The sequence below is a fragment of the Pavona decussata genome, unplaced genomic scaffold (assembly GCF_977016875.1).
Source record: "Pavona decussata unplaced genomic scaffold, jaPavDecu1.1 SCAFFOLD_62, whole genome shotgun sequence".
Lineage (NCBI taxonomy): Eukaryota > Metazoa > Cnidaria > Anthozoa > Scleractinia > Agariciidae > Pavona > Pavona decussata.
The window spans coordinates 1,159,633-1,185,883 of NW_028145483.1; the positions used below are offsets into that span (position 1 = coordinate 1,159,633).

At 39.7% G+C, this 26,251-nt stretch overlaps 3 protein-coding genes and 1 long non-coding RNA gene across 4 annotated transcripts in view; 2 read left to right on the forward strand and 2 right to left on the reverse strand.

Annotated features, from left to right (window-relative positions):
* LOC146478898 (von Willebrand factor A domain-containing protein 7-like) overlaps window positions 1-991 on the reverse strand; it is a 43,585-nt gene extending 42,594 nt beyond the window's left edge. Inside the window, exon 1 of the mRNA XM_085111628.1 lies at window positions 467-991. Within this exon, the coding sequence (XP_084967754.1) occupies window positions 467-989 (523 nt within the window). The 5' untranslated portion in view covers window positions 990-991. The remainder of the gene's footprint in view (window positions 1-466) is intronic.
* Window positions 1-26,251, reverse strand: part of LOC146478892 (uncharacterized) — a 314,457-nt gene that overhangs the window by 121,988 nt on the left and 166,218 nt on the right. The gene's annotated exons all lie outside the window — the stretch shown is intronic.
* Window positions 15,217-26,251, forward strand: part of LOC146478900 (uncharacterized) — a 121,950-nt gene continuing 110,915 nt past the window's right edge. Inside the window, exons 1-3 of the mRNA XM_085111647.1 lie at window positions 15,217-15,902; window positions 17,825-17,923; window positions 18,319-18,409. The gene's annotated coding sequence lies outside the window, so the exon portion shown is untranslated. The remainder of the gene's footprint in view (window positions 15,903-17,824; window positions 17,924-18,318; window positions 18,410-26,251) is intronic.
* Window positions 21,462-24,694, forward strand: LOC146478901 (uncharacterized). The gene is made up of 3 exons (XM_085111649.1): window positions 21,462-21,619; window positions 22,772-22,918; window positions 23,970-24,694. Exons 2-3 carry the CDS (start codon window positions 22,853-22,855, stop codon window positions 24,102-24,104), a joined length of 201 nt encoding a protein of 66 aa, XP_084967775.1. The 5' UTR covers window positions 21,462-21,619; window positions 22,772-22,852; the 3' UTR covers window positions 24,105-24,694.

Genomic DNA, 26,251 nt, shown 5'->3' on the forward strand with positions numbered 1-26,251 from the left:
AACAGTTTATTCAACCACCGATAACTCAATCTTTCAATAGCTCAAAATCGAAATCAGACTTTGGCTGACTTTTCTAGTCAAGTTTGCAAAACTAATACATTGCCTTCTAAACTTTTGCGTCTGCAGGATGATTCTCGTTTTCCAGGAAAAGATTGAGGTACAGTTTTTCTACATTTTACAATAAAGGAATGTAATTTGACACCTTTATTATGTCGAACTGTCAGGGAGATTTCACTATTCTCTCTCATTAAAAAAATATTCAGGTCATTTACGGCAGAATCCCCCCTTCTCCCCACACGCCAATGTAGATATTAGGGTTAACACAACATTGAACAATTATGGCTTTAAGACTTTGTGTTGTTCCTTCATCGACGAAAGAGTTGTAATAGTGGGAAAGTGTTGATCGTCACACATGATTGATTACACTACTCTGTTTAATTTTGCATTTTGTAGCCAGTAAACTAACCTGGATCGTTGAAAGGTGATAGAATGTAGTCCACGACGTCGTCTCTTGGGTGACTAACTATAGATGCTGCGATGTCTTTAGCGGCTTGAATATCATCGTGCATGCTCCCAGTATCATCAATAGCAAACATCAGGGTGACGTCTCCATTGACACTCATGAAAGTATCAAAAGCAGAATCACCGAGCTCTCTCTTGACCGTATCCATAAACGTCTTCACAGCACTGCTGGTAGAGGCTCTCTTCTTCCGTCCGATCTTCTTGGCTAGCTGTATCGCCGAATATAGACCACGACCAAGAGACTGGCGCGCAAACAGATAGCTGCGCTCTCGTGTCGCCAACTTGATGTTTGCCTTTATCTTTGCCAGACGCCGCGTGCTGTGACGATATCGTGACCCAGCTGCCTGAGCTTCGTACATGGCCCTTTCAATTGTATCCAGGGCCTCAAGGAACTTGTTGGATGGCGTCGTTCGTTTCTTTGGGGGAGGTGCCGGCGCAGGTTTAACAGAAGCGACGCTGAGATGCATATGAGGGACTGAATGAAATTGATAAAAACACGTATGAAAAAAATCAAGTTAAACGTACCTGTCTAAAGATTTATCATCAATTTCCTCTGTACATGCATGAATTAATCACTTGAGCTTTCGCATAATATTTTTTTTGCAAACAGTCCAGACACATAGGTGTATTTTGAAAGGGGTGCGCATAATTTACTGGATATTCGATAATCTTAATGTGTTCTTAACGACGGTGCCTCCTGTTACAGTTACACAGTTAATGACTATATGTAGAAAAAAGATGTTAGCAAGAGCTACTGAAAACGCATTTTTTTGAAATAATTATAAGTAATAATTTTTAAAAAGTACAGCGATGTAGCAAGGTGCATGTATGGCAATTTTTATCGAAACTAAAGCTTCATTGTCTTTAAAAAATGCTTGGTTGCCGCCAATTTTCTCTTTGGTTTCCAATAATCCTTCAGTTGATAATATCTGCTTAAAGATACTTTTGTATTAACAGGCCCATAACAGGGGAGGGGATTGAGTCCCCCTCCCCCCCCCCCCCCAGAATTTTTGGAAGTTACAAAACAGTTGGCAAAAAAAATAAATAATTAAACCAAGTAAATGTGCAGCAATTGGTCTTCAACTCTGACTCTGCAAATGCCTTTTCACCGCCCTTTAAAAATGTGTTTACTACCTTTCAATTCCCTCCGCTAACAGTTTGTTTTTATATACAACAACAACAACAACAACAAAGATACTCCTACCTTGTGAATCAAAATGGATTCAAAAAGACCTTAAGAACCAAAATGGATCGAAATCAACAAACCTTAAGCCCTAGAAGCTGTTAAAATAAACTACTTGTTTTCTAAGGCATCCTCTCATTTATAGCGATACAAATGTCCTTAGACCTCCTTAGACCAATTTAGTGTTCGCACGTTGTCGAAAGACACACAAATATGTTCTCTCAAGAGCCAGAGAAAAAAATTCTCCCACAGTCAGGTTATAGCCAAATTTTAAAAGAGAAAGAAAAAATTGTCGTCGTTTGTTTACGTCCTCCTTCAAACGTGAAATTAGGAAATTTCACATGGTAGTCCACGTAAAAGAAACGGCAAAAAAATGTACCAAAAAGTATGATGCAGGTGCAAAGTTATTGCTTTACTTCTGTTTTTTTTTTTTTTTTTTTATGTTGTCGTTGCATCTTAAACTCCGCAACCAGTCTGTCTTTTTGGGGGGTGATGGGGGGGGGGGGTAGTTTTGTTTAACCATTTTGCTGAGCCCCCTCAGTTGTTTTAGCCTTGCTACGGGCCTGATTAACGACGTCTTGGCTGAGAGATTGTCCTCAAAATTTCACACTTGCCCTCGAAGCTTCGCTTCTCAGCCAAATATTCATTTTTCGGACAATCTCTCAGCCGCAGACATTATCAGCCGACATACCAGCCGCCTGAAGGGGTTTATTTACTAAATATCGTAAAGGTTTCTCTGAAATGAGTTGTTTCAATTGATGGATCACGTAGACAGAAAGGTATTTCATTCCACAGTTTTGCAGCCATGTTGCAACAAGCATTCTTGTGACATTCAGGGCTATATTTTTCAATGAATAATTGTTACAGCTAGAGGATCGTGTGCTATAGGAATGAATACTAAAGAAAGAGGAAAACAGCTTTAAAATATTGGAAGAAGCGAGGCCATTCTAATTCTTGACGTCATACATTAAAGCCGAAAGTGATCCGTAGTATAAGGGATTGACAAACTAACATGGTATCAATGTTATGATCGGTTACGGCTGTCATGACAGTAATTTAGTATATAGCACACAAGTAAATAGTGCTTTTATAGTACATAATAAGTCATCCAACGTTGCATGCAGAGCTGAACTTGGCAGATTTCCTCTAATCGTTGACATAAATAAAAAAGATACTTAATTACGTACACTCGGCCTCCAAGGAAAGGAGGAACATTCTATAGTAAAACGATCCCTAAAAATATCTGTTGACCTTCATTATAGCGGTCAAACTAGTGTTTACTCCAGTCTCATGAAGATGAGTGAATAATATAATTTCCCCAACTTTAATTACTACACTTTGAATGAAAATAACATCAAACAATATATAGATCTCATGAAAAAGAAATATGTCTCTTATTGGCACCAAACCCTTCAACACTCACAAAAACTCAACTTTTATTACACAATCAAAAAAAACTTATGACCCCTCTGCTTACCTAGATCTCACAAGGAAAAACGCTTCTAGGAAGGCATTAGTGAATTCAAACTAAGAATAAGTAGGCACAAGCTTTTGATTGAAAAAGGAAGATACGACAACATACCCCGTAATGAAAGGGTGTGTAATGTTTGCAACTGTAAAACAATTGAAGACGAAATTCATTTTTTATTAGATTGCCCACGTCACTCTTCTTTAAGAGATATGTTCTTTACTAAAATAGAACCTAGCCTTCCATTTACACGATTATTAGTAAAAGAAACTTTACCATTCCATATAATGAACTCAACTGACTATTTCATAAACACTCAATTAATTTCATTTGTTTCCTCGCGCTTCGAATTGAGAGATAAACTTCTTTCCGGAATGATTACTTCTACTGTATGAATAGTTCAAAATAAGCAAAGACTTCAGTTACTTTATTTGTTTATTTATTTATTTATTTATTTATTATTATTATTATTATTATTATTATTATTATTTATTTATTTATTTATTTATTTTAGTTTTTATTTTATTTATATTTTCTTGGGTATTTTTTATTTTATTTTATTCTATTTTAAGTTATCTTAGGAATTAGTTAACGAATCAATAATTAGCTATTAATAGCTTTTGCAATACTGCATTTGTTATAGTTATGCGGATAAAGGTTGTTGTTGTTGTTATTGCTTTTCGCGCGCGCTGAATGACTAGCTCGGCGCTGATTAGCCGAGTACTATTAACCTCCGAGAAGCCAAACTACCGTAAACTGTCGAGCACTATAAAGTAAAAAATGAAATACATATTGTATTGTAGCATTGCTTCAAGACGAGAAACACAAATTGAAGAAATGACACCCCGGCAGTTAAACAAGTGCCTATATCTACTTTTCCGCAGGAAACCGAGACGGGATAACAAATCGCTTACCATGAATGAGCATTGCAAGAGAAGATTTTTCCCAAGTTTAATTTCCCACCACATGTCGTTATAATTATTGTCAGAAACATACAATTCTTTAGTCCAATAGTTATTGAGCTTGTGTGGCATCTAGTAAAACTGATTCACTGCAGTGTCGGTAAAAGTGATGGATATTTTCCTCGCCGAGTCGGGGCTCAGTAAATATCCCTCACATTGCACCTAATGCAAAAATGGCGGGCATTTTAATATTCGTTTGTCTGCATTCAAATTAGCCTCACTGGGCTCGTTTAAAGTAAAATATTCTTTTGATATTTGAACTCAAGAACGAGGTTAGTAGGGCAAATTTGAATGCAAACAAAAGGATATTTAAACGTCAGCCATTGTTGCATAGGGTCTATGTTAACCTCCACTTCAATAAAAAAAAGTTAAATATTAAGACATTGCCAGACCAATAACGACAAAAAGTATACATCTTGTTAAACCATTTCATATTATACTTACCAAAATGCGTACTGGACATACGTTTTCGAAAGGTACTACGACGGCGACGTCCTAAAAAGAACAAGGGAGAGAAAACAATTGATTAAAAAAAATTAAATTAATGAACGAAGAATATTACTTCTTCATTTAACATCTTTGTGTAATAGATGTAGTTGCTGTAACTGCTGTAAAAAACTTAAAATGCTTTAGTGTGGATGGAGTAGTAGGTCTAGTTGGTGTGGTTGGTGTACTTGGTGTACTTGGTGTAGTTGGTGTAGCTTGTGTAGCTGGTGTAGATGCTGTAGCTAGAGTAGTTGGTGTAGTTGGTGTAGTTGGTGTACTTGGTGTAGTTGGTATAGTTAATGTAGTTAGTGTAATTGGTGTAGTTAATGTAGCTGATGTAGTTGGTGTAGAAGGTGTGGCTGGTGTAGTTGGTGTAAGTTGTGTAGCTGGTGTAGTTGGTGTAGTTGGTGTAGCTGGTGTGGTTGGTGTAATTGGTGTAGTTGGTGTGGCTGGTGTAGTTGGTGTAGTTGGTGTAGTTGATGCAGTTGGTGTAGTTGGTGTAGTTGCTGTGGTTGGTGTAGTTGGAGTAGTTGGTGTAGTTGGTGTGCCAGGTGTAGTTGGGGTAGTTGCTGTAGCTGGTGTGGTTGGTGTAGTTGGTGTAGTTGGTGTGGCTGGTGTAGTTGGTGTAATTGATGTAGTTGGTGTAGTTGGTATAACTGCTGTGGTTGGTGTAATTGGTGTAGCTGGTGTAGTTAGTGTAGTTGATGTAGTTCGTGTAGTTGGTGTAGTTGGTGTGCCTGGTGTAGTTGGGGTAGTTGCTGTAGCTAGTGTGGTTGGTGTAATTGGTATATTGGTGTGGTTGGTGTAGTTGGGGTAGTTGCTGTAGCTGGTGTGGTTGGTGTAGTTGGTGTAGTTGGTGTGGTTGGTGTAGTTGGTGTAGTTGGTGTGGTTGGTGTAGTTAATGTAGTTGGTGTAGTTCGTGTAGTTGATATAGTTGGTGTAGCTGATGTACATGGTGTAGCTGGTGTAGTTGGTGTAGCTGATGTAGCTGATGTAGTTGGTATAGTTGGTGTAGTTTGTGTAGCTGATGTAGTTGGTGTAGTTTGTGTAGTTTGTGTAGCTGGTGTAGTTGGTGTAGCTGATGTAGCTGATGTAGTTGGTATAGTTGGTGTAGTTTGTGTAGCTGATGTAGTTGGTGTAGTTTGTGTAGTTTGTGTAGTTTGTGTAGCTGGTGTAGTTGGTGTAGTTGATGTAGTTGGTGTAGTTGGTGTAGTTGGTGTAGCTGATGTACATGGTGTAGCTGGTGTGGTTGGTGTAGTTGGTGTAGTTCGTGTAGTTGGTGTAGTTGGTGTAGTTGGTGTAGTTGGTGTAGTTTGTGGAGCTGGTGTAGTTCGTGTAGTTAGTGTAGTTCATGTAGTTGGTGTAGTTGGTGTCGTTTGTGTAGCTAGTGTAGTTGGTGTAGTTGATGTAGTTAGTGTACTTGATGTAGTTGGTGTAGTTGGTGTAGTTGGTGTAGCTGATGAACATGGTGTAGCTGGTGTGGTTGGTGTAGTTGGAGTAGTTGGCGTAGTTAGTGTAGTTGGTGTAGCTAATGTGGTTGGTGTAGTTGATGCAGTTGGTGTACTTGGTGTAGTTTGGGTAGCTGATGTAGTTGGTGTACTTGGTGTAGTTGATGTTGTTGGTGTAGTTGGTGTAGCTGGTGTAGTTAATGCAGTTAGTGTAGTGAGTGTAGTTTGAGTAGCTGGTGTAGTTGGTGTACCTAATGTAGTTGGTGTAGTTGGTGTAGTTGGTGTAGTTAGTGTAGTTTGTGTAGCTGGTGTAGTTAGTGTAGTTGGTGTAGTTGATGTAGTTAGTGTAGTTGGTGTAGTTGGTGTAGTTGGTGTAGTTGGTGTAGTTGGTGTAGTTTGTGTAGCTGGTGTAGTTGGTGTAGCTAATGTAGTTGGCGTAGTTGGTGTAGTTAGTGTAGTTGGTGTAGTTGGTGTAGTTGGTGTAGTTGGTGTAGTTGGTGTAGTTGGTGTAGTTTGTGGAGCTGGTGTAGTTGGTGTAGTTAGTGTAGTTCATGTAGTTGGTGTAGTTGGTGTCGTTTGTGTAGCTAGTGTAGTTGGTGTAGTTGATGTAGTTAGTGTACTTGATGTAGTTGGTGTAGTTGGTGTAGTTGGTGTAGCTGATGAACATGGTGTAGCTGGTGTGGTTGGTGTAGTTGGAGTAGTTGGTGTAGTTAGTGTAGTTGGTGTAGCTAATGTGGTTGGTGTAGTTGATGCAGTTGGTGTACTTGGTGTAGTTGATGTTGTTGGTGTAGTTGGTGTAGCTGGTGTAGTTGATGTAGTTAGTGTAGTTGGTGTAGTTGGTGTATTTCGTGTAGTTTGTGTAGCTGGTGTAGTTGGTGTAGCTAATGTAGTTGGTGTAGTTGGTGTAGTTAGTGTAGTTTGTGTAGCTGGTGTAGTTAGTGTAGTTGATGTAGTTGGTGTAGTTGCTGTACTTTGTGTAGCTGATGTAGTTGGTGTAGCTGATGTAGTTGGTGTAGTTGGTGTAGTTAGTGTAGTTTGTGTAGCTGGTGTAGTTAGTGTAGTTGGTGTAGCTGGTGTAGTTAGTGTAGTTGATGTAGTTGGTGTAGTTGGTGTAGTTTGTGTAGCTGGTGTAGCTGGTGTAGCTGGTGAAGTTGTTGTAGTTGGTTTAGCTGGTGTAGCTGGTGTAGTTGTTTTAGTTGGTGTAGATGGTGTAGCTGGTGTAGCTGGTGTAGTTGTTGTAGTTGGTGTAGTTGGTGTAGCTGGTGTAGCTGGTGTAGCTGGTGTAGTTGTTGTAGTTGGTGTAGTTGTTGTAGTTGGGTTAGCTTGTGTAGCTGGTTTAGCTGGTGTAGTCCTTTAAGTTGGTGTAGCTGATGTACATGGTGTAGTTGGTGTAGTTGGTGTAGTTGGTGTAGTTAGTGTACCTTGTGTAGCTGGTGAAGTTAGTGTAGTTGATGTAGTTGGTGTAGTTAGTGTAGTTTGCCTAGCGGTGTAGTTAGTGTAGTTGATGTAGTTGTTGTAGTTGGTGTATTTTGTGTAGCTGGTGTAGTTGGTGTAGCTGATGTACATGGTGTAGTTTGTGTAGTTGGTGTAGTTAGTGTAGTTTGTGTAGCTAGTGTAGTTAGTGTAGTTGATGTAGTTGGTGTACTTGGTGTGGTTGATGTAGTTGGTGTAGTTGGTGTAGCTGGTGTGGTTGGTGTAAGTGGTGTAGTTGCTGTAGTTGGTGAAGTTGATGTAGTTGGTGTAGTTGGTGAAGTTGGTGTAGTTGGTGTAGTTGGTGAAGTTGATGTAGTTGGTGTAGTTGGTGAAGTTGGTGTAGTTGGTGAAGTTGGTGTAGTTGATGTAGTTGGTGTAGTTGGTGTAGTTGGTGTAGTTGATGTAGTTGGTGTAGTTGGTGTAGTTGGTGTAGTTGCTGTAGTTGGTGTAGTTAGTGTAGTTGATGAAGTTGTTGTGGCTGATTTAGTTGGTGTAGTTGATGTAGTTGGTGTAGGTGGTGTAGCTGGTGTGGTTGGTGTAATTGTTGTAGTTGGTGTGGCTGGTGTAAATGGTGCAGTTAGTGTAGTTGGTGTAGTTGGTGCGGTTGGTGTAGTTGGTGTACTTGATGTAGTTTGTGTAGTTGCGTGGCTGGTGTAGTTGGTGTAGTTGCTATAGCTGCTGTGGTTGGTGTAGTTGGTGTAGTTGGTGTAGCTGGTAAAGCTAGTGTAGCTGATGTAGCTGATGTAGTTAGTGTAGTTGATGTAGCTGATGTAGTTGGTGTAGCTGGTGTAGCTGATGTAGCTTATGTAGCTCATGTAGCTGATGTAGTTGGTGTGGTTGCTGTAATTGGTGTAGCTGGTGTAGTTGGTGTAGCTGATCTAGTTGATGTAGTTGATGTACCTGATGTAGTTGGTGTGGTTGGTGTAGCTGATGTAGTTGGTGTAGTTGGTGTAGTTGGTGTAGCTTATGTAGCTTATGTAGCTGATGTAGCTGATGTAGTTGGTGTGGTTGGTGTAGTTGGTGTAGCTGGTGTAGCTGATGTAGCTGATGTAGCTGCTGTAGTTGATGTAGTTGGTGTGGTTGGTGTAGTTGCTGTAGTTGGTGTAGCTGATGTAGCTGGTGTAGTTTATGTAGCTGATGTAGTTGGTGTAGTTGATGTAGCTAGTGTAACTGGAGTAGTTGGTGTAGTTGGTGTAGAAGGTGTAGTTGGTGTAGGTGGTGTAGTTGGTGTAGCTGTTGTAGTTGGTGTACTTGCTGTAGTTGGTGTAGCTGTTGTAGCTGGTGTAGCTGGTGTAGTTGATGAAGCTGATGAAGTTGGTGTAGTTGATGTAGTTTGTGTAGCTGATGTACTTGATGTAGTTGGTGTAGTTGGTGTAGTTCGTGTAGCTGATGTACATGGTGTAGCTGGTGTGGTTGGTGTAGTTGGAGTAGTTGGTGTAGTTAGTGTAGTTGGTGTAGCTGATGTGGTTGGTGTAGTTGATGCAGTTAGTGTACTTGGTGTAGTTTGGGTAGCTGAATTAGTTGGTGTACTTGGTGTAGTTGATGTTGTTGGTGTAGTTGGTGTAGCTGGTGTAGTTAATGCAGTTAGTGTAGTGAGTGTAGTTTGAGTAGCTGGTGTAGTTGGTGTACCTAATGTAGTTGGTGTAGTTGGTGTAGTTGGTGTAGTTAGTGTAGTTTGTGTAGCTGGTGTAGTTAGTGTAGTTGATGTAGTTGGTGTAGTTGCTGTAGTTTGTGTAGCTGATGTAGTTGGTGTAGCTGATGTAGTTGGTGTAGTTGGTGTAGTTAGTGTAGTTTGTGTAGCTGGTGTAGTTAGTGTAGTTGGTGTAGCTGGTGTAGTTAGTGTAGTTGATGTAGTTGGTGTAGTTGGTGTAGTTCGTGTAGCTGGTGTAGTTGGTGTAGCTGATGTACATGGTGTAGTTGGTGTAGTTGGTGTACTTAGTGTAGTTTGTGTAGCTGGTGAAGTTAGTGTAGTTTGTCTAGCTGGTGTAGTTAGTGTAGTTGATGTAGTTGTTGTAGTTGGTGTAGTTTGTGTAGCTGGTGTAGTTGGTGTAGCAGGTTTAGTTGGTGTAGCTGATGTACATGGTGTAGTTTCTGTAGTTGGTGTAGTTAGTGTAGTTTGTGTAGCTGGTGTAGTTAGTGTAGTTGATGTAGTTGGTGTACTTGGTGTGGTTTATGTAGTTGGTGTAGTTGGTGTAGCTGGTGTGGTTGGTGTAATTGGTGTAGTTGGTGTAGTTGGTGTAGTTGGTGTAGTTGGTGTAGTTGGTGTAATTGGTGTAGTTGATGTAGTTGGTGTGGTTGGTGTAGTTGATGTAGTTGGTGTGGTTGGTGTAGCTGGTGTGGTTGATGTAATTGGTGTAGTTGGTGTAGTTGATGAAGTTGGTGTAGTTGGTGTAGCTGGTGTGGTTGGTGTAATTGGTGAAGTTGGTGTTCCTGGTGTAGTTGGTGTAGTTGTTGTAGTTGTTGTAGTTGGTGTAGTTGGTGTAGTTGGAGTGGTTGGTGTAGTTGGTGTAGTTGGTGTAGTTGGTGTAGTTGGAGTAGTTGATGAGGTTGGTGTAGCTGGTGTGGCTGGTGTAGGTGGTGTAGTTGCTATAGCTGGTGTGGTTGGTGTGTTTGGTGTAGTTGGTCTGGCTGGTGTAGTTAGTGTAGTTGATGTAGTGGCTGTAGTTTGTGTAGTTGGTGTTGCTGGTGTAGTTGGTGTAGTTGGTGTAGTTAATGTAGTCGGTGTGGTTGGTGTAGCTGATGTGGTTGGTGTAGTTGATGTAGTTTGTGTAGCTGATGTAGTTGATGTAGCTGTTGTAGTTGGTGTAGTTGGTGTAGGTGGTGTAGCTAGTGTAGTTGATAAGGCTGATGTGGTTAGTGTAGTTGATGTAGTTTGTGTAACTGATGTACTTGGTGTAGCTAATGTAACTGATGTTATTGGTGTAGTTGGTATGGTCTGGTAGTTGGTGGAGCTGGTGTAGTTCATGTAGCTGATTTAGTTAGTGTAGTTGATGTAGCTGGTGTAGCTGGTGTAGTTGGTGTAGTTTGTGTAGTTGGTGTAGGTGGTGTAGCTGGTGTAGCTGGTGTAGTTAATGTAGTTCGTGTAGTTGGTGTAGTTGGTGTAGCTGGTGTGGCTGGTGTAGTTGATGAAGCTGATGTAGTTGGTGTACTTGATGTTGTTTGTGTAGCTGATGTAGCTGGTGTAGCTAATGTAGTTGGTGTAGCTAATGTAGTTGTTGTAGTTAGTGTATCTGCTGTAGCTGGTGTAGTTGGTGTAGCTAATATAGTTGATGTAGTTAATGTAGTTGGTATAGCTGGTGTGGTTGGTGTAGCTGGTGTAGCTGATGTTGTTGGTTTGGTTGATGTACCTGATGTAGTTGGTGTAGTTGGTGTAGTTAATGTAGTTGATGTAGCTGATGTAGTTGGTGTAGTTGGTGTAGCTGATGTAGTTGGTGTAGTTGGTGTAGCTGGTGAAGTTGATGTAGCTGATAAAGTTGGTGTAGTTGTTGTAGTTAAAGTAGTTGGTGTAGCTGGTGTGGTTGGTGTAGTTGGTGTAGTTGGTGTAGCTGATGTAGCTGGTGTAGCTGGTGTAGTTGGTGTAGCTGTTGAGCTGGTGTAGCTGGTGTAGTTGGTGTAGTTGGTGTAGTTGTTGTAGTTGGGTTAGCTGGTGTAGCTGGTTTAGCTGGTGTAGTTCTTGTAGTTGGTGTAGTTGGTTTAGCTGGTGTAGGTGGTGTAGTTGTTGTAGTTGTTGCAGTTGGTGTAGTTGGTGTAGCTGGTGTAGTTGTAGTTGGTGTAGCTGGTGTAGCTGGTGTAGCTGGTGTAGCTGGTGTAGCTGGTGTAGTTGTTGTAGTTGGTGTAGCTGGTGTAGCTGGTGTAGCTGGTGTAGCTGGTGTCGTTGTTGTAGTTGGTGTAGCTGCTGTAGCTGGTGTAGTTGGTGTAGCTGCTGTAGCTGATGTAGTTGTTGTAGTTGGTTTAGTTGGTGTAGCTGGTGTAGTTGTTGTAGTTGGTGTAGCTGGTGTAGCTGGTGTAGCTGGTGTAGCTGGTGTAGCTGGCGTAGCTGGTGTAGTTGGTGTAGTTTGTTTAGTTGGTGTAGCTGGTGTAGCTGGTGTAGTTGTTTTAGTTGGTGTAGTTGGTGTAGCTGGTGTAGCTGGTGTAGTTGTTGTAGTTGGTGTAGTTGGTGTAGCTGGTGTAGCTGGTGTAGTTGTTTTAGTTGGTGTAGTTGGTGTAGCTGGTGTAGCTGGTGTAGTTGTTGTAGTTGGTGTAGTTGGTGTAGCTGGTGTAGCTGGTGTAGCTGGTGTAGTTGTTGTAGTTGTTGTAGTTGGTTTAGCTGGTGTAGCTGGTGTAGTTCTTGTAGTTGGTGTAGTTGGTGTAGCTGGTGTAGCTGGTGTAGTTGGTGTAGCTGGTGTAGCTGGTGTAGCTGGTGTAGTTCTTGTAGTTGGTGTAGTTGGTGTAGCTGGTGTAGCTGGTGTAGCTGGTGTAGTTGTTGTAGTTGGTGTAGTTGGTGTAGCTGGTGTAGCTGGTGTAGTTGTTGTAGTTGGTGTAGCTGGTGTAGCTGGTGTAGCTGGTGTAGCTGGTGTAGTTGTTGTAGTTGGTGTAGTTGGTGTAGCTGGTGTAGCTGGTTTAGCTGGTGTAGTTCTTGTAGTTGGTGTAGTTGGTGTAGCTGGTGTAGTTTTTGTAGTAGTTGTAGTTGGTGTAGCTGGTGTAGCTGGTGTAGCTGGTGTAGCTGGTATAGCTGGTGTAGCTGGTGTAGCTGGTGTAGTTGTTATAGTTGGTGTAGCTGGTGTAGCTGGTGTAGTTGTTGTAGTTGGTGTAGCTGGTGTAGCTGGTGTAGCTGGTGTAGCTGGTGTAGTTGTTGTAGTTGGTGTAGCTGGTGTAGCTGGTGTAGCCGTTGTAGTTGTTTTAGTTGGTGTAGCTGGTGTAGTTGTTGTAGTTAGTGTATCTGATGTAGCTGGTGTAGTTGGTGTAGCTAATATAGTTGATGTAGTAAATGTAGTTTGTGTAGCTGGTGTGGTTGGTGTAGCTGGTGTAGCTGATGTAGTTGGTGTGGTGTATGTAGCTGATGTAGTTGGGGTAGTTGGTGTAGTTAATGTAGTTGATGTAGCTGATGTAGCTGGTGTAGTTCTCGTAGTTGGTGTAGTTGGTGTAGCTGGTGTAGCTGGTGTAGCTGGTGTAGTTGTTGTAGTTGGTGTAGCTGGTGTAGCTGGTGTAGCTGGTGTTGCTGGTGTAGCTAGTGTAGCTGGTGTAGCTGGTGTAGCTGGTGTAGTTGTTGTAGTTTGTGTAGTTGGTGTAGCTGGTGTAGCTGGTGTAGTTGGTATAGTTGTTGTAGTTGGTGTAGCTGGTGTAGCTGGTGTAGCTGGTGTAGTTGGTGTAGTTTGTTTAGTTGGTGTAGCTGGTGTAGCTGTTTACTTGCTGTAGTCTTTGCAATTAGCTTAGTTTGTGTAGAATTTTTTTTTTTTTTGTTGGTGTAGTAAGTGTACTTTACAGCAGTTTTTGTGATTTGGTAAGTTGCTGTATTCGTTTTGTTGATAATTTTTTTATAGTAAGTGTAGTGGGTGTAAAAACATGCAAAATAACATGAAGAATTGTTGAGACCATTAGCTAGATTACAAATTGACCCATAATTCTTACAATCTAGGAAGAAGGTAGCGTATTTTTTAACCTGTGAAACAAGAAATGTTTTTTGACTTTTTTTTTATTCAAAATTAATAAAGTGTGTGCGTTCGGACGGCTTTCGGAGGTTGAACTCGGGCATTAGAGCCAAAAATTTTCATTTGAGTATCGAAAATAATTTTGCCTCTACGTTGATTTTGCTTCACTTCGCTTCACTATTTTTTAAAAAAAAGCGCCACTTTCTGGACCAGTCAGAAACATAACCAATACCAATTGCGCTTTTCTTCCCATACTTTCTGGTAACGCTCAGCGCTAGATGAATAAATTACGTCGAGTTCTCACTTTGACTGTGTTGTTTTCATGTTCAATGTCTGATTAGTGAAGGGAATTTCTTTGGTTATAACTTCATGACACGTATATATAACCGCTATATGCAAAATTTTGTTTTCTAAATATCCTTAAGCGCCCTAAGTTTTCTTCCCAAAGTAAAATGACAAAATTAAATATATCCCATAGTGTATTCGGTTTCTTTCATAAGTAATATAGATAAATTACGTTACAATAAAATTTTTTAAATAATTCTTGTATTCCTTATATTAGCCCACAAATTCAATTTAAAGCAATATCTGAAAACATTTTTGCATGCAGATAGTATCAAAAGGAAATTAAAGTTGTGTAAGAAGAATCAAACCCTTGAGCGTAGCAACCGCCGAAAAAGAAAATATGGGGAGTTTCCATTAAAACAACAAGAAAAAAAAAAAACGACACCAACTGCACAGCAACTAGACAGTAGTCAAGAATTTACCACCAAGAAGAAAGAATAAAGCCTTAACATTGATCCCTGGGGTACACTACACGAAAGAGGTTTCGCCCTTGAAAGAAAACCATTTACTTCAGATCACATCTCTGTTGCCGGCCCTGTAAGATATATGATTTGAGGCAGTAATTGAAATTGTTCTCAGCGACGGACAGTCTGAAATTTCGATGAAATATCATGATCGATAGTATTAAAAGCTTTGGCAAGATCGAGAAAAACAATAGAGGTGACTGAGCCATTGTCAATGTTGAAGTACCTCTGATTGGTGGAATGCGACGAACGAAAATCTGATTGATAGTTGCTCAGGAAACTGTTAACTGTCAGGTTATTACGAATAAAATTAATCATCAACAAGTCTCTCTAAAACTTTATAAATTGCCGGCATATGGATCCGTTTTGCGATTGCCGTTTTGGACAGGGAAAACTAACTTTCACAATTTTTCAGTTATGTGGGAGATAGATGTATTGTAAAGCAAACATTAAGACGCTACGATATCGGATGCCACGCTAAGTAATTTATTATTAAAAAATACGACAAACATTCCGGCACATATTTGATTGGAAATGTGTACTTAACCTCAAGGAAGATTTATTTTGACCTGCACTATTTGATGGATTATGGATTATTGGTTAATAAGACATGAGATGAAACAGATAAGAAAATATTTTGCGAATACTTCCTGACAAACTTTCTTTGAATTAATATTGAGAAAAAAGTCATCAAACCTTTCCTTTCTTTTTTTGTAAATAGATAGCGACTGGTTTGTAGCAAACGAAAGCTCTGAGGAACTTTTTGTATCAGTTAAAATTACGAACGTCAATTTTGAAGCCAAGTTTAGCAAGTTTGGTTCCGGATAAATTACAAAAAAACCTTATTTGGGCGATATTACCAGTCCACATTCTAAACTGTTTTAGGCATCACACGAGAGAAACAATTTATTTTCCTTTCCGGATTTGTTCTTAGACTAGCACACGTATGGGCATTATTGAATAATAGTGCAAAATCAATCAGATTTAAATAGAAAAAGTTACCTGAAGACATGATTGATACCCCTCTTCTCCTCGACGCTACGGGAGGCCGTGGTCTTGGTTTTGCCAGCGTAAACGATGAACTAGTTCCTGAAGAAAAGGACATCAAAGCGCCCCTGGTATCATCAAGCATGGACGTGTAGAGATTTTGCGTCAAAGCAATGTTGGTCAGAGCTGCAACAAGTGCAACGCAAAAAATTGCCTTGAAATTGACGTAAAGAAACACGGAATGGGCTCCCATATTTTCTCAGTTTGAGAGTCTGGAAGAATACTCGAAGTATACTCTTGATGACTTGCTTAACTCGGTGATCTGATGAATGCAAGAAAACTGAACACGTTTTGATAATATATCTTTTTTTGCATAATAATTGGAGTTAAACTGAAACAAAGCCGGTTATAATTGTTAAAAAATGCGAGTTGGTATACTTCTGAAACGACGTGAAAACAATTTTTGATTCTCGAAATAAGCAGTTGTCTTTTATAGTTGGAATTAACGTAGTTGGCGAAAAAAATTCGTCCGTGAATTATTAATGTTTATTTGCAAAAATAACTTGTCGACTTTCGTCTTTTAGTTGGCTTGGCGAAGGTGCCAAAGAAAGTTTAGAAATTTCACGGGTTCAAAGAAGTTTGATTTTGGAGTCAAAACAGAGTGGGTTACTTGCCTCACACCGGCATTTATTCGATAAATTTTAATTAGGTAGAGATTTCACAGTCTTCTGTTCTCAAATGATTCATCATGCATATAAATTTTGACACATAAAGGCACATGAAGGTAAACATACTGTCAAAAAAAAGTTTCATTTATTCGACGTTTGAACCGTTCGAGAGTGCAATTTACGCCTGATTGATGAGAAGTGACTAACCTAAAACTGAAACCAATTTCAACCCAAGCAGTAAGATTTTCCGGCTGCTCTTGCTTGAAAATGTAAGTATATGAGAAGTTGAATGCCTGCCATATGTAAGTTTTGCAGCATGCCAGAGTGTTACTGTACTAAAAAGAAAACAAAAAGAAAAGAAACAACATTGTTTTACAAATGCCAAAGTTCATTAGCGAAAGCAGGAAGTAGAATCGACACCATGAACATTGAACTAGCACATTGACATTGGTGTAAACAAGGAGACTATTCAGCCTACTCAATCTACTCACTACAGTACTACCTTGAAAGGCTTTATGTGGCAACTGAGGATACTCGGAATAATAGCGAGAATCTAAACGAAGATGTACCTCAGTCGGCATCCGCCTAATTATGATAATGCTTTTTTATTTGGCCTCCAAAACGTGGATTATTGCGAAAAAAGAGCGATACACAACCTAGCCAACCTACAACAACAGTTTGGAAAATTAGAAGGAATTATATAAAAAGAAGCAGCTATCGTTCAAGTTGGCGCTAGTCTCGAAAAGTAAGGCGGTATATTCAGTGATACGGTGGGAATTAACTAAGGATAATACTTTTCTATTCCGCCGCTACTGTACAGACTCTAACAGACCTTACCGATGTACCCTCCGCTACCAAATGATTATAGTACATTCTGTTTTAGTCCAACTGGGGGATCGCTCTATGTCCCGGCGCTTATTATGAACCCGGCCAATTTTGAATGGATATTAAGTTGGTAGAGTTAAATTAATTTTCGTATATGCCATAAAAGTGGTTACTAGCTCAGAGGAACCTAGCCGTAAAATATGGTTGGATAATTTCAAATTATTTTTTACGACCAGACAGTTTTTTGGCAATATAAATAGGTCTTATCACGGTTTTCGACGCCATTTTGACGAGTAGGCAAACACGTCTAAACTGATAACAGCATTTGCATGAAATCCGATGTCAAATAATTTTCATAAAACATCGCTTCTGAAAATTCATGAATTGGAAACTTTAGGCACTATGCAAGGGATTTTACAGAAAATAACTGAGGAATGTAGCTGTGCTAGAAAGCATCAAGTTTCGTTTTGACATTTCCATACATTTGTCTGTATAACGAATCAGCCGTGAACTGCTACTAAAAATAGTTCGGGGGAAAAAAATACAGGGAAATGCATGGAAAGTTCAAAAAACGACTGGACGCTTTCTGGCACAGGCGTATCCCTCCAATTTTTTTTCAAAATCCTTTTCCAATTCATGAATTTTTCAGAAGCGATGTTTTATGAAAATTATTTGACGTCGGATTTCCATACAAACACTGTTATTTCAAGACGTGTTTGCCTACTCGTCAAAAGGGCGTCGAAAATCGTGATAAGGCCTATTCATGACTGCTTCTATCATCGAGCGAAGGACACTGACTGGGTAAACAATGACTCAATCGCATGGAATAATTATTCGTTGAATAAATAATTTATTTCACGACCAAACTCATTATCGTCATTCCCATACATCCACAGAGCGACTAGCAATACAGTTTTTCACCGAGAACTGTCACCGACTCAAAAAACTACCGCGACAGGTAAAATGAATTTAACATGCAGGCTGCTAAACCAACACTTCCAATTCAGCAATAAATTCATGTGCCTCACTGTTTTCATTTATTCAGTGGATTTATCCTACCCTGTTTTTAACATTCCACATACACACTTGCCTGTATTTATAGTTTTGCTCTGCACACACGATTATAAACTAGTTCTGCGAAAATATGCATCGGCTAAACGAATAAATGTAGACTGATCATGGGCGGAAATACTTCGCTTCTCGCTTGAGGGGTGTCTGAGTGACTTACTGTTAAGTTATTACTATTACTGTGTGTCAGAGAGTCAGATAAACGAGGCTTTGGTGTGTCTTCAATTTCTTGCTTAGCATTAGTCCCTTCGCCCTAAAATAAACTGTAAATTAATCCGCCTGTTTCTTTCTTTCACAGAACTCGCGTGAGTCAAGTTAACTTTCAGATGGCACAGACAGCAGTAAAAGGAGTTTATCTTTGGCGGGTCAAGCCCAATATGGCATTAGGAGAAACATGGTACGTTTTATCGTCTTGCTCTGCGCGCATGCTTTTAGCAATTTACGGCATTTTCAGAGCAAACATTCACGGCTATCGACTGTCTCAGAGTATACTATTGATGACTAGCTTAACTCAGTGTTCTAATGAATGGAAGAAAACTGAACACGTTTTGGTAATATATCCGGCCTTTTTGTATATATTTAGTAATACATACATGCCTCCAATGATATTATTGGAGCTGCACTGTGCTGACGCCCGGTTTTTAAAAATGCAAGTTGATCGGCACTTTTGAAACGACGCGAAAACAGTTCCCATGAATATTTCTTGAAATAAGCGGTGAAGAAATTTCGTCCGTGAATCATTAAGGTGTCTTTGCGGAAGTAACTTGTACAACTGCCGTCCTTTGGTTTCAGGGATTGGCGAAGGCGCAAGAGAAAATTAATTTTACGAGCTCAAGACTGGGTTTTACTTTGGAACCAAGCAGTGCCTACTCGCCTCACTTAGGTATTTATTTGGTAAATCTTAACTAAGTAGCCGGATTTCACAGTCTTCTGTTCTTAAATAATTCACAATACACCCGCAAATATTGACACATTAAGGCACATTAAGGCCCCAAACATTCTGTCAAATAAGGTTAATTTATTCGAATTTTTTAACCACTGGAGAGTGCAATTTACGCCTAATCAGCCGGCTAAGAAGTAACCGAAATCAATTTCCCCAACTTACACATGCCGGCAGCTCTTGAAATGTAACTATATGAGAAGTTGACGTCGGTTATATGTAAGTTTTACAGATCGGCCAGAGTGTTACTGTATTAAAAGGAATAAGCAAGAAAAGAAACGACTAGTTACATCAAAGTTACAGTACTGTACACCAAAGTTAGCGAAAGCAGGAAGTAGAATCGGTACCTTGAACATTGAACAAACAAATTGACAGTGGTGTAACAGGGTTTTTATTTAAGGCCGGAGGCCGGACGTTTCGTCCGGTCATTTGCCATTCCACGTCCGGTACTTTGAGATCAATATTAACGATATTTTTTACTACTGTATTATATATTTTTCTTACTAAGGCATCTCATGAACATACTGAGTAGAGGATAACAGAATAACCAATTACATTCTTCAAAACGGCCATATAACTCTTTTTTTTCTTTGCTTATTGAGCGCCAGCATTGCTTAGGAAACTGTTTCCTTGGTTCCAGAAACGCTGGAAAAGGCGTTTCTGAATATTCTATTTTAAAAATTTCCTATGGGAGCATGCCCCCAGACACCCCTAGGTGCTTGCGCCTTCGGCGCTCGCGAGGCGCCTTACGGCGCAAAAACAAAAAAAATCTGTCCGGTGCTTTCAGAACTATGACCGCTACTTTACAAAACAGTTGAAAACCCTGGTGTAAACAAGGAAACTATTTAACTTACTTCAGACAAAAAGGACGTGCATCTCATTTTCCCTGCTATCGGACGAATCCAAACAATTCTTTATTCCCTTAAATTTTTGGCCGTTACTGTAAAGGAAGATAACGACAATGTTCACATTCGCTTGCGTGTGCCAGTGTACAAAGGCTTTAATTTAATGATAGAATACAGTTAATTTCTTTAAAGCGAGCGCAAATTATCTCTGGATAATTGACCGCCTTTGGTTGGTTTTAACATTCGAAGATTGAGAAAGACAGTAGAGCTAAGCTCCTCGCAGGAGAAAACAAACCCGTAGTGGGTGAATTGAGAGAGCAGCGACATACAGCGACATTTTGTTTTGGAAACTGAAAGGAAAAATTTAGTCGGCCTCTGCTATCCCAGCCCTTACAAATCTTTTTGCTTATGGAAGCATTGAGGACGATACTAGTGCACAGGACACATCTACTACAGTATACTACATTAAAAGGCAGTACACATAAATGGTTTGTTTGCTAGGGCTTGATTTGGTATCAGCGATACACGGAATAGCGAGGGTTTAAACGAAAATGTATCCCTTACTTCCGCCTGACTATCAATGATAATGCTGTATATTTGGCCTACTAAAACATGGATCATTTCGAAAAAGAGCGATACTTATCCTACAACAAAAGGTTCGAAAATTAGGCGGAATTCGAATTATATTAAAAGAAGCAGCTATCGTCTAAGTTGACAACACAGAACAAATATGTTCTGTTTCAATTCCGTTTCTCTAGTTCACTCTGTTGGCTACGCCATCTCGCATACTTAGTAAGGGCGGAATGTTGATACAGTGCGAGTTAACTGTGGATGACACTTTCTGTTTCGCCGCTACTTGTAAGTACAGACTCCAAGAGCTCTTGCCGATGTACCCTCCGCTACCAGATGGTTATACTACATCCTGTTTTACTCCCTGATTGGGGGATCCCTGTATGTCCAGCGAATATATCCCGGTCAGTTCAATTCTCCCGACAGTCCCAATCTTGCCCGTCATACTCTTTTAATTCTGAAGGTGTAGTAGGTAGAGTTCATTAGTTTTTGTAGACGTACGCCGATAAAAGTGGTTACTCAGAGGAAAGCCGTGAAATATGGCTGGATAATTTAAACTTTTTTTTTTTTTTTTACGTCCGGTCAGTTTTTTTTGGGAATAAATTCGTGACCGCTGCTATTATCGAGCGAAAAACGCTGACTGGGTAAATACTGACCCAATCGCATGGAATAATTATTCGTTGAACTAGATATTAAATAGTTTATTTCACGACCAAACTCATTATCGTCATTCCCATACATCCATGCCATAGAGCGACTACCAATACAACTTTTGACCGAGAACTATCACCGACTCGAACAACTTACCGCGACAGGTAAAATGAATTTAACATGCAGGCTGCTAACTCAACACTAATTTCTTCCAATCCGAAAATAAATTCATGTGCCTCACTAATGCTCATTTCTTCTGTGGATTTATCCTACCCTGTTTTTAACATTCCACATACACACTTGCTTGTATTTATAGTTTTGCTCTGCACAGGCGATAATAAACTAGTTCTTCGAGAACATGCATTGGCTAAGCGAACGATTGTAGACTGATCATAGGGGGGAAATACTTCGCTTCGTGCTTAAGGGGTATCTGAGTGACTTACTGTTAAGTCATTATTACTGTGTGTCAGAGAGTCCAATAAACGAGGCTTGGGTGTGTAGCTTCAATTTCGTGCCTAGCATTAGTCCCTTCGACCTAAAATAAACTGTAAATTAATCTGCCTACTTCTTTCTTTCACAGAACTCACGTGAGTCAAGTTAACCTTCAGATAGCACAGATAACTGTAAAAGGAGCTTATCTGCTCTTAAAGCGCAGGAGGTAAGCTGCATGTCAATCGATGACTTTCCTGTGACCGTTCTGTTTCAATCTGTCAATTATTATGAAAGCTATCAAGCAGTACAGTTTCCTCAAGTCTAGATCTGATGAATGCAAATTAAGCCACTAAAAATTAAACTTACAAAGGACGGGCTTATTTGAAGATAAGGCCACAGGCTGTAATATAACGTTCAGTACATCAAATCACCAACAGAGCAATCGTCATTGAAGCGAACGAAGAACCCATTTTCCAACTTATTTCTCTTTTGTTTTAAGCTGTTTCCAGGTGATAGAAGATCTGTGCAGGAAGATATGAGTAGAGATGAACGCTCCATGTTTTAACCATTAGGAGAGAGGAGATCAAGGTTTCAATGGAACCGGGTCTCAGAAATGAGCTTAAGAGAGAAGCTTCTCCGTGATGTACTTGACTGGGTAAGAAGAATTATTTATAATGAGGAATCGTGTTCCGGCTAGCCTTAGTATCAGGCTTTTCCCTTAGGAAGGCCTAACACTCAGGTTATGCGGTTTCGGCTGAATATAAATTTCTGTCGGGTTTTGTTCTCAACTGTTCCAAATTAATCGGACACGTTATCTGTGAGGACCAGGATGCCGCCCGTTTCACTGCGTTTCTTTCCATTTAGCCAAATTTTGGTTAGACTCAGTTCAAATGCAAAATGGAATGCACGGATCAAACGGAAATTTCCCAGAAACAAAATAGACGACCTTCAGAGGAACACCACTTTTTCAGTTCCAACCCGTCGAGAGAGCGGATAACGTTATAGCTACTTTATCCAACGGATAAGTCGCTACCCAGCGGGTAACTGATGTATTGGTTGGAGTACATTTTTGCCCGCTGGATAGCGATTTATCCACTGGATAGCTAGTGTTATCCGCTCTTTGAACAACCTGGGTCTGGTCCCAGTTGTTCAAAGAGCGGATAAGTGAACTTTATCCAGCGGGTAAAATGTATTAGTTGGAGTAGATGTTATCCGCTGGAGAGCGACCTATCACAGGGATAGCATTATCCGCTATTTGAACAACTGGGGCCAGACAGGATATTACCATTCACAAAATTTTTAGTTCCACTCTGTTGTCTTCTTACGCCGGCATCATTGCGTCATCGCGTAAGTTTTCATCTACCAATAAGATACGGAAAATTACAGAAATGACCACGTGTCTGATGTTTACTAAGCATGGTCACGTGGCCATTTCGGCCGTTTTTTGGTTGCCGTAAACGTAATTCTAAATCTCAATAATAACATGGAAAGAGTACGAGCGGAATCGATTAATTGGCTAAATTAATTAAAGTAAGTAAACTGTAACAGAAGCCGCACAATAACAATTAAATGGCAAATATTGTGTAAATACTAAGCTATGTTGCCAAAGTGGAAAGACTTACATTAATGAGAAAGTTATAATTTTCTCGTCCGCGTAACGTCCAGTATAATTAATCGCTAGGAAAATCCAAAATTGTCTGGCGTAGCCGTTTGGGACTTGAAGCGCATGTCCAAACATAGAAATAACTCACGCATCTTTTTCGCAAGTTTCTAGAATAAAGATTAATACGCCTATTTCTTTTAACAGGAAAAGAGAAGGCTTGAGAAAGCAGAACTGGATCAGAGCACAACCGAAAAACGTGGACAGTGAAGATGTACCAGTGGATATATGGCGCAATGGTGTAACAACGGAGACACTTCGACGGATCAAACAGCGCGCAAAAGAGAAGAATGGGTTAGGAAAAAAATTATATCGTTCATTTCTCACCCGTTTTAGTTTAAATCGTTAGTTTAAGTGCCCTAACCTATTTTATTATTATTATTATTATTATTATTATTATTATTATTATTATTATTATTATTATTATTATCATTATTATTATTACTATTGTTGTTTTCTCATCTGAATCTACACATCACCCAAAGAACGTCTTGGGAAAAAAATGTTTCTGTTTGCAGAAAACGCTCTTTCTTACATTTTTTTTTTTTTCAATCCTGTATTTTTGCTGTCTTCCCTTGCCGCTGACTATGAGGGCCAACGGATGCCATGTGACGTAGATTCAGGAACCAGCGCTTGGGTGTTGCAAACGAAGTGAAAGGAAAATAGTGAGCGTTGGTATCTTGTTGTCGGTCTTCGTAATATATCTGTAATGTCGCTGATCGGCTAAAGAGAGCTTGTCTGACACAGAAAGGAAGCCATTGAACAGCTAAGACAAGTTTGAATTCATGTGTTCCTTAATCTACGTCACAGCTCCGCGAAAAGAACCGAGAGAAGACTAAGTCAAGTAGAGAGCCAAAATGACGTTAAATTTGATCACGTTCTGGGCAAATCGCATTTGTTTTTTCTTTGAAACATGTGTAGATTCAGATGAGAAAGGGTTATGGTTAGGTTATGGGCACTTTTTCTGCACAAAATGAACAAAGGGGAACACGGAACAAAAAATATGCCCTAAAACAAGCAGTAGACCTCATTGCCTTTCCTATTGTCTACACCCTAGCATTTCATCGACGGCCTCAATGGTCAGAACCCTTCTTGTACAGCACATTACTTACTATAGAACAGAAATCATTAAGGATCACACAGTAGTTATGTCCAATGGCTTTTATTTCATTGATCTCACTTTAGGATTTCATCCGCCAACTCAACTTGAAAATTCCACAATGTTCATCGAAATGAACTGTAATAAAAGAAAGTAAATCATCCGTCCAAGTTCAGTATTCCGTGCAGAATCGTAAAAATTCAGAAGACCCCTTACCAAGACTCCACCATTATGTTTGTTTAACAGGCGTTCAAAGAACCTGGACATGCGCAAATGGACGAAATGGACATAGACAAAGTAAAGGAGTACGACATGGAATTAGAGAAAGCATTGAAAAGGTTCGAAATGAAGGAGCCCAACAACCTTCACAATCAGATGTAAAATTCGATGCGAGTGTGCTTCACAAGGACGGGAAAAGGATTGAAACAACAGAGAGCAGCACGCGCCGATTGTTTAACGACTTCGTCAAGTCTCGCTCTTTCTTGGCCTTTCATGATACTGCAGAATCCTGCTTTTTTGAATGATGGTACTTTCTGAATCTTTTTCATGCTACAGTAAAAACCCGCGTATGAGAACCTGGATTTTTGAATTTAGCCTAAAAAGGTTCTTATATAAATGGTGCTTAAAGCAAATTTAGGCTACCAAAGTTCTTAAAATAGGTTCTTATATTTTCATATGAATTTCGTTTAAATATATTATAAACATCATCTCATAATACAATATAAATCATTTATACCATAATGCCTAAAGGCAGTACAGTGCAGGTATGTCCTTAACAAAACATATGCTCAAACAACTCATAGTCAGTTCTCTGAAATGCCATTTCAAAGTTGATAACAAGAAAATCTTGGGACAAATACAGTACATTAACCAGTTCCAAGCAATCAACCTAAAGTATTGCCTTTTCTTGGAGTTCTCAGCAACTCCACTGATAAGAACCTAACTTAAAATTTCAGCCTTAATAGGTTGTTATGTGGAGGACCGAGGTTCTTAAAACCCAGGTTCTGTTCTGTTTCGAACAGTCAATGCAATTGATTGGCGGTTAAAACTGGAAAAAATTTGGCCTGATTAAACGCGTTTCTCTTTGGATCGAAAAGCTTTTCTAGAGAGGACTGCCTAATTTTTGGCGTGATCTTTCTTTGATTTGTGTCGGAGATTCTGTTGAAAACAAAATGAAGAGTTCCGCATTTAGATGTAGTGCTCAGTTGAAGTCATAATTAATGAAGAGCGAGATTTTTCTGTCTGAAACGAATCGAAGCTTAGCTTGTTTGTACAAATGCTGTTATTCCTATTGTAGTTGCACCCTTAAATTGTGATTATGCGTACTAAACCTATATTTAAGAAAATGAAAAATCGTAAAATGATATATGTCAGGATCTCTTGCATGCATGATTATTTCAAAAGGTAAATTTTAACAAGAGAACAGTAATCGTATGAAATAAGGGACGGCTGCTCATTAAAGCATAACTTGAAATCTAGATGCGTGTTTCTTCAGCGCTTCCATTAAAGCTAAATGGCGTGTTATTGAAATCTTAGCAATTTTGAATAGAAGACTTTCACGTTCACGTTCACTTCTCTAGCGCATGTTTTCCGTTTTGAATTTCTGTCTACTGTTTACGTCCCTAAAATTTAAAATTTCGTGCATGGAACTCAGTAACCAGCTATCTCGGCGCTAATTCTTATGCGGACCATAAGAAGCTTTATCTCAAAAGTTAATCCGTGAAACTTACGACGATGGTCACCAATGGTCAAAGTAAGGACGGTGCCTACTAATACCAAAGTATTTTTGCGCGGTTTATAAGACCATGTGGGAAAAGCAGATCTTAAATTCAAAAAGAAAATTCGAGGAAACCACATATTTTTAGAGATAATTCAGCAACAATAATACTAAAAAGCTGTAGAATACAAGGCAATGTATGGCATTTTTGTATATTGAAGCTTTATTTCCTCTGAAAAATACATGGTTACCCCCATTTTTCCTTTTGGCTACCAGAAGCATTTGCTACGTTCTGCTTTTCGCGAATAGTTTTAAACGGCGCAAAAATATCCCTGTATTAGTATGTCTCAACCATAGGAAATCCGATTATCAGGAGACGCGGAGAACATATGCACAGTAAAAAAAGTATGCACCGTCCTTAATGGTCAAATGCACCAAATTTAGCCCATAGAAAAGGTCGTTTTACTATGACGTTAGTTGTTCCACCGCGCAAGCGTCTTCTGTTTTCTTCCTTTTGTTTTTTTTAGTCACGCGAGTAAACGTTCTCTGGTCGCGCACGGTTTTCCCGCCACGCACAAACTATTTCCAAACCCACATTTTTACCCGTCCGCCGGGGATTCATTACCCTGGCCACCTACGTGTCTCTTCCTGCAAAGTGCATACGTTTTCTCCGATCCCGCTGTTTTTTCTGTCACGTGTGCGCCTTCTTATCATAATTACAATAATCGGTATTTCAATCACAGTGCGCGCCTCTATCCCGCCACGCGCGAACACTAGGGAGCTTAAACAACGACCAGACGGCGACGGTTAC

Excerpts from the sequence above, each read along its gene's own strand:
- LOC146478901 (XM_085111649.1), top strand. The coding sequence starts at position 22,853 with ATGGCGCAATGGTGTAACAACGGAGACACTTCGACGGATCAAACAGCG. Across the intron at positions 22,919-23,969 it reads CGCGCAAAAGAGAAGAATGG|GCGTTCAAAGAACCTGGACA; the intron begins GTTAGGAAAAAA and ends TTTGTTTAACAG.